Source organism: Crocodylus porosus, unplaced genomic scaffold (genome assembly GCF_001723895.1).
Source record: "Crocodylus porosus isolate Cpor-Errol unplaced genomic scaffold, CroPor_comp1, whole genome shotgun sequence".
In the NCBI taxonomy this organism is placed as follows: Eukaryota; Metazoa; Chordata; order Crocodylia; family Crocodylidae; genus Crocodylus; species Crocodylus porosus.
In genome coordinates this window covers 62,055,825-62,066,460 of record NW_017728949.1, presented here as the reverse complement: position 1 = coordinate 62,066,460, position 10,636 = coordinate 62,055,825, and the positions used below count along the sequence as shown (strand labels likewise).

The 10,636-nt window shown below is 41.2% G+C and overlaps 1 protein-coding gene across 1 annotated transcript in view; it reads left to right on the top strand.

Moving 5' to 3' along the window:
* Positions 1–9,017, top strand: part of SNX4 (sorting nexin 4) — a 47,771-nt gene extending 38,754 nt beyond the window's left edge. Inside the window, exons 10-14 of the mRNA XM_019554190.1 lie at positions 1,009–1,098; positions 2,152–2,251; positions 4,470–4,615; positions 6,428–6,542; positions 6,939–9,017. Of these exons, the coding sequence (XP_019409735.1) occupies positions 1,009–1,098; positions 2,152–2,251; positions 4,470–4,615; positions 6,428–6,542; positions 6,939–6,986 (499 nt within the window). The 3' untranslated portion in view covers positions 6,987–9,017. The remainder of the gene's footprint in view (positions 1–1,008; positions 1,099–2,151; positions 2,252–4,469; positions 4,616–6,427; positions 6,543–6,938) is intronic.
* The last annotated feature ends 1,619 nt before the right edge of the window (positions 9,018–10,636 follow it).

The window sequence follows — 10,636 nt, the reverse complement described above, 5'->3', positions numbered from 1 at the left end:
TCCATCCCCAAATAACCGCAGTGTAGTCCTCCTTGGTGATGGCCCCTCCCTGCCATTGGTGTGCGCCTCCCTTTTAGCAAGGAGACGTTCCTTTTTTATTCAGCTAGGAGACTTTCGTTTTCCATGTCTGCAGTACTGCAGCCTTGCGAATCCCTCCCCACTTTGCATTTGTGCCTTTCAGCATGTGCTGCCAAATTGGCTATTTGAGGAATGAAGGGTTTGTCCACCCTGTGTCTTTGGCACTGCCAGTCCCCCAGTCACACATGTGTTAAAGCTAGATATGCAGCAGTGAAGCTGCTCTGGGGCACACCCGAAGTTGTTCTCAGCCTCTGCAAGCAGGCCAGAGACAGTGGGATACAGGGTCGTTTCTAAAGCCGCTTCACTGCCGCAAGTTGACCCTAGGTGAGTGGAGTGTGCCCGAGAGTGGATGGCCCTGGCAGTGCTGGGAATGCACTGTAGACATACCTCAAAGGACCTGAATCCAGAATGGTGAGATGCAGCATTAGACTCCATTGTTTCAACAACCATGGACTGGATAATGAGGCCATGTGAAATTTCCTTTTGACGCATTGTTCCTGTGGTGTGCTAGAAGGTGTGAAATTCATTTCTCTAAACCTTAGAGATGCCGTTCATCTTACAGAATTTTTTTGTACTTTGCTGCTGCCTGTTAGAAATCACTGAAGAAGGAATACATTATGTTTTGGGGGCGGGGGGTTCCCGTCTCTTCCTGTAATAAAAACTGCCTCATCTTCAGCAGGAAACTTCTGACTAGTGAACGATTTATCACTTTTTATTATAGTAACATCTCAAACAGCCCCACTGGAGCAGTTATATTAACTGTTCAGGGTAAAAATGCACCTTTTTAAATAGAACAATAAAAAGCACTCTAAGGTTATGATCCTGTCAACAAATGGGGAGGAGGGGGGCAGGATGTGCATGTGTGCAGCTATGCATAGTTAAAGCCAAACCAGTGGGCTTCACTTTTAACCAAAAGTTGTGCTTTACCAGGTATTCTTCTTCTATTGATGACATATTAGAAGAGGAAGAGCATTATGCTGATCAACTAAAAGAATATCTCTTCTATGCTGAAGCGTTGCGGTATGTATCTTGACATCCAATTCTCTCTTTCTGTTGAAATGACATGCTTCTGCAGAGTTCAGTCTGTCATTGGACCCTTTACAACTGTTATTCTAAAGAAAATGTTGAGTGTTCACTTTGTGAAGAGTACAGTTGCCTTGTATTTTTTTTTTTTAAATTTACTTCTACCTTTTTGATTACTCTGTAAAGCAGTTGGAGTTGAACACAGCTAAAGTGATAAGTACTTGAATGGGAACCTTCATGTACATCCCAGGATTAGTGGTGTGTCTACTAGACCCCGCTCTTCCCTCGGAATTGGAAGTAATCTGTGTCACAGGGTGCATTCTTGCTGGAATACCTTTTTTCAGGAGCTTACACTTATGGGTACTCAGTTTTCTGCGGTACATTTTTTTGAACCATCCTGAACACCTAGTTTGAAGTCGGCCTCCTGCTTGCCCTAAAATATTGCTGTTACTGTGGACAGATAAAAATCGCTACCTTCGCTAGAGCTGCAGCAGCACTTGTGTAGGTGATCAGTATGGTTCCCACATGGTTTTTAAATCTGCTAGTAAAGTTTGAAATGCATTATGGCATCCTTTTGGATTAACTACAGCAGAAATCTAGCAGCAGACATTTTGTTACAGTATTTTAGAATTAAAGACTTTTCAGTAGGGTCATGCATTTTTGCCAACAACATAAGCACAAGATCCAAAATGGCATGCATGCATCTTGGAATTTCACTGGAGCAGATTAAAAATATAACTATTTTGTAAGTATTTTCTTACTACGTAGAGATTTTGTACTGCATATGGAATCTTGACATGAGGCCTTAAAGGGAGAAACAAAAGGATAAGGTTGTTTATGTTGGTAATTTTATATTACAGTTTTTATAATTTATTATGCTGACATCAAGTTAAGCTTGCCTTGATAAGACTCTTGAATTTGGGCTAAATAAATATCCAAACATGATGCTTGCCAAGAGGATCATTTGGACCATACATAAAGCTGAGAACAGTGGGAAGGAGAACCAAAACAAAGTATTTCATGACATATCTTTTAATTGCACTTTTTCAGGGCAGTTTGTAGGAAACACGAGCTAATGCAGTATGACTTGGAAATGGCTGCTCAGGACTTAACATCTAAGAAACAGCAGTGTGAAGAGTTGGCGACAGGAGTGAGTCTGTTTTTCCATTTTCTTCTCCAAGGCTTAGATATTAAGAGCCAGGCTACTTATAGTGACATCTAAATGGCATTTAACATACAACATGCTGTCAGCATGTTGTAAGTCAAGGTATCATGTGAGCTGTAGATCTCTTAGTGGTTTAAAGTAACTTATTTCATGATGACTTGTGCTGTCTGTGCAGGACTTCCTTCATTGAAGACCTTATAAATAAAACAATGTTAGTATTCTGCTGCTACTTATTACACTGCAAAAAGCAAAGTTTGCTAGTTACAATCCTTTAGAAAAATTCCTTTTTGCATCCTTAAAGCTGGATGCAGCCAGCTCCCTTTTTTATATGGGTGCAAAAAGTTAAATAAAGACTTGTATTCATATAAAAGCATTGTAAACTTAGCAAGCAATTACTACTAAAGCCATATATATTTTAACGTGGAATTGTTATAATGGATTTTATTTGCCATAAATTAATTAACTTCAGATCTTTAATGTTTAACTAAATGCTCATTCATTAAGAAAAGGCCCCATGTGAAGTTTACTTGGGCTAATGGAAGTCATTCCATTGAGTTTAGTGCCCTGTGGCTCAAGTAACAAGAATCTAATCTATCAAATGACTTCCTGGTAAATTCTGAAGAGCTTCAAGAGCAGAAGCTTTTAATAGTTTTAAATGTATTGAGTTTTTCTCTACTGGTTTCAACTTGAACACTGACACCTCTTACAGCCATCCAGGAACCTCTTTCCTTGAAGTGGAAGGGTCCTTTGCATTGCTGTGTGAGCGTTATCAGTCATGTACTAAGTATTAGGGCTATGTGAGGCTTCAGATCTGGAGAAGCTTTGGACACTTTGGCATCCAAAGCAGTATGTCCAGATCAAAGCACTGGCTTTGTTAGGCTTTCCAAAGCAGTTTGGAGCTTCTGAAGCGGTTTGGAAAAGCTTCGGAGATCTGGCCATGGTATAATGGGGAATCAATGAAATATCTGTAGCTTTGTTTTTTGTCTAGTTTAGTTTGGATGAAACTTGCAGGGATGGTAGCCTCCTGAGAGCGTGGAACCTGCCAGGTTCCAAGAAGATCAGTGCAGGGGCTTGGGCGGGGGGGGAGAACTGCACCCCAAATTCTTGAAAGAAAACTCGTGTTACAACATGGGGTGGGGGGGAGCATGAACACTGCTGGGGTGGTGGCCCCTGGTGAGGCCACAAAGCCTGTCGTTTCAAGAAGATGCAGGTGCAGGAGTTTAGGGGGGAGCTGCGCCTCAAGCTGCTGACAGGCAAAACTCATGACATGGGTGACACTGTGTTAAGGCGCAGCAGGATGAAAGCTGCAGGGATGGTAGCCTCTGCTGCGGCCGTGAAGCCTGCCAGCTGTCCAAATTGGTGCGGGGGGTTCTGGGGCCCTGCACCTCTGGTGGCTGACAGGCAAAACTCATGACATGGGTGCTTTGTGCAACTGTCTGCCTTGGGGGAAACTACTGCAGGCCTGGCTGCCAAGCTACTGTGTTACCAGTTATCAACTGGTCATGATTCACTTGGGGACTAGCTCAATACACAGTTGCTAGCTAATGTAACCAGTTAATTAACAATGATTAACATGTACAAAACCACAGAGGAAGGAGAAGAAAGAATCAATACAGACAACCAATCAACTGCCCCCAGACCACAACAGCCAGTTGCACAAGCACCCGTGTCACAAGCTTTGCCTGTCTGCAGCCAGAGGTGCAAGGCCCCAGAACCCCTGCACTGATCTCCTTGACAGCTGGCCAGCTTTGGGGCCACCATCCCTGCAGCTTTCACCCTGCTGCACCTTAACACGCACAGGGTCACCCATATCACGAGTTTTGCTTGTCCACAGCTTGAGGTGCAGTCCTTTTTTTTTTCCTGCCACCAAATCCCTGCACCTATCTCCTTGAAACTTGGCAGACTTCATGCTCTCAGGAGAAGCTATCATCCCTGCAAATTTTATCCAAATCAGACAAAAAGACCAAAGTTATAAATATTTCATTGATTTCCCTGTTATACCCTATGGCCGGATCTCTGAGGTGGCTCCGAAGCTTCGGAGCTGCTTTGGCCAGATCAAAGCAGGAACCTGGTGTGGCGCTCTGGATTGGATCCCTGGCATCCGAAGCAGCCAGACTGAATAGCTGCCTACTCGCACAGGTCTATTGAGTATCACTCTAATTGGCACAGCCTCTAGCCTTTTTCTTTCCATTTGCTTCTCTAGACTGTAAAAACCTTCTCGCTAAAGGGAATGACCAGCAAGCTATTTGGTCAGGAGACTCCTGAACAAAGAGAGGCCAAGATAAAGGTTCTAGAAGAACAGATACATGAAGGGGAAGAGCAACTAAAATCTAAAAATCTGGAGGGCAGGTAAAGGTGCTGATGGCTTCAAAGAAAACAGGACTTGTTTTAGTTTCCTTCCTTTTTTTTTTAAAAAAAAAAAAAGGATGTTTTCAAAGGTGTTTGTGTTTTTTTTATAAGATTGTTTTTAGTATGTTCTTGGTGTTTATGAGCTGTCTATAAAACCTCTTGTCAGTTGCAAGTTGTGAAATAAAGTTTGCTCCTGGTCTGAGGAAGGTGGCTTATGTTAAAGTTGATGACTTTCACAGTTACCTAGACCCATTTTAAGGGACTGACTCTTACAGGGTTTTTTCTTTTTATGTTTAGCTAGTAATATGTTTAGCAGGTGGGCTGTAGGCAAACCAGGATTTGAGCGTTCTAGTAGCTACTTAACTGTATAACTCGGATATGGTTTTAGTTTGATCTGTAAATACAGTGCCTGACATGAGAGCTAATAATTCCTTAAATATTTTCATGAAGGATGGTTAACTTCTGTTTTGAGAGAGTTCAAATATTTTTGGCAGGCTACATTTTGAACAACTGATTTTTAGTATCCTAATAAAAGTTCCTTGAGGAGTGCAAATAAAATAGGAGCTAACATTTCAATAGCAATGTGTTTTTGTGTCGGATCACATTCATTTCAGTAGAATAAAGACAAATGTGTTATCTCCAGGATAACAGCTAAAAAGATAAGAGACTAGTTCACACACAGTTCAAAACAACAGAACACTCAGGAAAAATTAGGACACCGTAAATGTATTTCCTTAATCATCTTGACAGAAGTGCTAGACATCTGCTTTTGTAGTCCTAGCAGTTTTCAGCTGGTGCACTTGCTCAGTTCATGTAATCCAACAAAAATAGTAAGCTAGGAGTTATCTTGTATATATTACACTGGTTTTTCCACTTTGGGTAAGTGGAACTGGAAGCAAATCCGTCCTGTTCTGTTTTTTAAGATTTTTAAGACCTTGAAATTAATTGCTTCAGCCATGTATGTCCCTCTGTTCATACTCCGGCCATTTTGAGCAGTCGCACCTTCTGTCACAAGTGGTGGGTGAATTTTCCAACTGTAAGCCCCCAGAGTCTTACTGAAAATATCTTGTGTAAGATGCAGTATGCTGAGAAATGGCTCCTCAGTAGTATTTAGTGAGCTCTGACAACAGATTTTATTTGTTGAGATCCTTGGCAGTCCTGCTTGCTTATGAAAATCTCACTATTTAAAAAACCTTTTAAGAATTGGATGGTGAGGGTTGCATCCGAGGCATGCAGTAACCACCGCTATCCAATTTTAGACTGTACAAATGTAGCACTTTAACAGAGCTATTAGGTATTGACAGTTTCCCAGTAAGTTCAGTGGTGGCATATTTTAAAACTTGGTTGGTTGGTTATGTGGGCCAAACATTAAACTCTGAAATGGGCCAAGGACTACATAGGAAATCATTGCTGGTGTTCTGGAAGTGCAGGGAGTACTGAGCTCACCCATTGTCAGCATGGGTTCTGGCCAGAGCCACCACTTTTTACACAGCTCTGGAGCCCAGGGGGTGGACACCACTGCTGTTCGTTCCACTGCCCCTCAGCACCACACCCACCCACACACTCAATTCAGCAGCAGAGGAGAAGAGGATGGCTGCTGGCACTGTTCACCCCTGAACTCCAGAGTTGCATGAAAGCAGTGACTCCAGCCAGTCTCACACTGACTTGCCAGTGACCTCGGATGGCTACGTGGTGTTAAGTGATGGGCTGTTTATATAGGCTTCATAGACTGCATCTAGCCCACAAGCTGTAGGATCAGCACCGCTGTATTAAGACAGTTAAGTTGCCCAAACAATCTTGTTTTCATTTCAGAGACTTTGTGAAAACTGCCTGGGCAGACATTGAGCGATTCAAAGAGCAGAAGAACCGGGACTTGAAAGAGGCTCTCATAAGCTACGCTGTAATGCAAATTAGTATGTGCAAAAAGGTAGGTTTTGCTTCTGGCAGGCAAGGCAAATGTGTTAGCAGGGGGCGCAGGTGGAAGTCTGCAGCAAGGGAGAATTGCAGCCACGAGTCTGGAAATTGGTAGGGTAAGAGTTGCAACGCAATCCATACTGCACTCCAAGATGCCATGTACTTGCTGCCCCTTTTCTTGGCACAAATTGGGATTAAGTGAGATTCTCCTGTTTTAAAAATGTATATGGATTGAGTTGTGCAGTCCTCCTTTTTATATGTATACTTCCCACTGCTTTCCATGAGTGTGGCGTGAGTAAGTTGTAGAGGTGATGTATGCAAACAAGATCCATTTCTCTGTGTTTTGTTTCTAGAGACTTAAACAAAATTCACTGTTTCTTGTTTCTTTTTTTTCCCCCTCCTCCTAAAGGGAATTCAAGTTTGGACAAATGCAAAAGAATGCTTCAGCAAGATGTGATTTATCCAGACAGTAATTCCTCCTCAACAAAGTGCCAGACAACAGAAGCACAAGTGCATGCCACCAATACTAGGTTGCTATATGATCTACATATAAATTGTGGAATAATTGAATTGAGTGGATTGTTTTCTTTATGCTGATTTTGTAGTGGTGTCAATAGAGGACAACAGGAAATGTTCCCAAAATGTTTTTTTGCCCCAACAGCCACTTCTGTGGTATGTTTTACTGGTCACTGATACTGTAGGGGCAAAAGGGTTAATGAAAACTGCAACTCTGCATTGGGGCACAGACTTAGGAAGAATCCAAGTAACCCAAAAAAGCATGAACTGAACTGTTCTCTGTATGAGACTTGTGAACCACCACATTTGGTATTATGTAGATCACTTCCAGATGCCCTTTTCTTCAGCCCTTTCTGTTTAGGATTTCCAGTGCTCTGGGGTGTGGGGTTTTTCCTTGTTAATAGCACAGAATTGTGTTCTTGAGGTTTACACTATAAAAGGACAAAAAATAAAATCCATGCTTTAGGGTTCATTTTAAATGTCTTTTTGCATGTCCATGGAGATATGTGCATTTCCAAAGTTCTGTTTAAACTGTCTCAAGCTTCTGAGATTTTTTTTTCATACCCTCTACAGTAGAGGTATTTGTACCAAGGTTCTATACAGTGCTCTCCACTTACTGTTTCCCACTAGTATTTAATGCAGAGATTGATTGTCATCTCGTTTTACTAGCCAGGGAGACTAACAACCCAGGTGAGCCACAGGACCAAATTCAACTTGGGATAAGCAGGTGCTACTCCAGCAAACTTCACCTGCTTAGACCACATGTGCATACGACCAATAGAAGCTCTTCATACCCAAAGCTGTTGTTTGGTTCCTTAGGAAGAGTTGCCTCCTAAAAGGAAGACGTTGCACTTAAAACAATTTGGCTTTCATCTTGACTTCAAAATAGAATGTCTTGCAGAATATCACAAAAAAAACTCCATCCTTTTTGCTTGGCTCTTGTAACACTGTTCCAGTACTCATGCTGTATGATGACTTGCATTTACAGGTACTTGTGATACCGTGGTTCTTTATAGTGTAGGTGCTTTAAAAAGGGAAATATAATAACTTTTAATCCTATTGAACCAAATTATTTGCCTTTGTGGTACAGTATTCAAGAGCCAGTCCTCTTTTTAGTTCTTTCTAGCTTGGCAAAATCTTGAGATGATGCTGTTTCTAATTGTGTATATTTAAAAAAAAAAAAACAAAAAAAAACTACTGTTCAAAGTTGGACTTCTTCTCTACACATTTCAAAAAGTTTGTTGAATTTGCCAGACCTAATTATGACTAAAAGCTTTTCTGTAATTTTCAGTGTCATATATGGTTTAATTATGTTAGACCATAAATAACACTATATCAAATGCTGACATATGATGCACGAGAAAATCATCAACGTTTATTCTAAAATAGACCTTGAATAAAGGTATTCATTTAGGCCTTTTTCTGCTGCAGTGTTTCAGCTGATAAAACCAGTTGTGAAAGAATTAAAACATTAACAGACCTAGTGTATGTTCAGATGTGAATTTTTAATGGTAAAACAGCTGGTTATGTAAAAAGTCCAACATTACTTTTTTTTCTAAGCAGGTGGTAGTGATGCGCATCTGTCATCTGCTGAGGGATTTTTCTTCTGTCTATTAAAGTGTATAAAAATCATTCCACCCTGAGAACTAGGGTATCTAGGTCCAAACGTCAAGTATAAATGCAGGATTTCTACATTCCAAAAATGACAAGTTGCACATTTTGAGTATTTGGTAAGCATTTGGAAGTAGTGGTGCCTTAATTCAGTATCATGGGCATTCAGTCAATACTTTCCATACACTTTGATTTCAGTTGACAGATTTTTTTTCTGGTGCCTCTTCCGTATTTCACACTGTACAGCTTACTTGATGTATTAGTATGTCTTTTTTCTTGCTAGTTGTACTAAATTTGAGAAGGGAACAGAAGTGTTCTTGTAAGCTTTGTGCCAAATATGCAAAATAAAACTGCTCTTTGATATTTGTGTTCTGTTATTCTTTTAAAAAAAATAGTCTAGATTGTTTCTAGTATTCTAAAATGATCATTCCATATTTTAGGTTCAAGTTCAGTTAATAGCTGAGGCTGCTGACAGATGTGGAGGAAAAACCCAAACAAATGGCGCTCTACTGGAAGAGGAGCTGCGCCTGTTTGACCTGGCTCGCCCAACGTCTGTATAGATCGCACACTTCAGGCCTTTTTGAATTGCCTATTAGATAAAAGTGCCAAAATCCCTCCTGAAGTACCTGATCCAAGCAGATGTTGGGAGAGCCAAGTCAAATGGACTCAACTCCTCTTCTGGGCACGCTCTGCACTTGGTGCAGGGGTGTGCTGAGCTGAAAATTTAAAGCGCTGGTTTTTTGTCTTGTTTTTGTTTGCACACCGAGCCCCCCTCAGATCTGGCAGCAGCCTGAGATACTGGCAAAGAATTTATGCTCCAAATTTGTGTGTATTAACATTGTGAAACACCTCCCCCCCCTCCTTCTGCATATAAGGGTGAAATTCGTTTGCAACATGAATCTCATGTTAGTCCCACCATGTTTTCTGGTTCAGACTGAGCGGAGTCACCTGAGTTTGTTGCATTTCATTTCGCCAGTGTTAGCATTCCTGCAGATGAATGCACTGCATTCAAAAACCTCATCTGAACCTATTCCAACCATGCGGTTGGTTCAATAAAAGATACTGTCCACAAAAATCCTTGCCTCTTGCCCACTTCCTAGACAATTCCTGCTACAACATCACTCAAACATTGCTAGGGTTCGAAACTTTGGAAAGTCTCCACTTAGTTCCTTCTCACATATTTGGTGCAAAAGCAGCATGCAAGTCGATGTGGAGTTAACTTCTGGAATCCTTTTTGCCTCCTTATTTTGCCTCCCTGCTTCTTGAACAGAGTGGCATTAAAACTGTGTGTTGGTTTTGGCAACCAATGGAGGCTTTCCCTTTGGGTTTTTTTTAAAGGGAAATTATCTAGTTAACAGCCCTTTCCATGTGGCTAATAAGGTCCACATGGCAAATGCACAGTTAAGAAATTGCATGCTTTACAAACTGCACAGTCTGTGTAGACCATACAACCCATGCACAACTTGGAAAATATTCAAATAGACAAAACTTAAAACAAGTAAAAGATGTGGTTGGAGTAGTCCTGAGTAACCCTGCTCCAAATGAATTCTTTAATTTTCCCCAAGGTGGGTTTAAAGCTGTTTGGCCATTTAACCTACAAACAAACAACAATGGTTTGTTTGGTTTTTTGTGGCTTTTTTTGTTGTGTGTGTTTTGTTTGTTTAGGTTCTTGTTCCTTTTAAAAAGGGAAAGATCCTGCAGAATAGATCTGAAGGAGTGAATGATGACACTTACTTTGTCTGGAGCAACAAGTATTGATTAGCTGCTTTCAAGACCCCTGGGGAAGTTATGGAAATAGAGGAACAGACCAAATTGTCTGTCAATAAGCAGTTTGCCTACCTGAACCACCGAATACTAGACTATGCAGCATTGGTTGAACACCCAGCTCCTCTCCTTTTCTAGGAAGATTTTTGGCTGTTTTGGGCACTTAGTGTGGGGATACAGAGGACAGCAGGTACTGCTGAGAGACTTGGGGCTTCC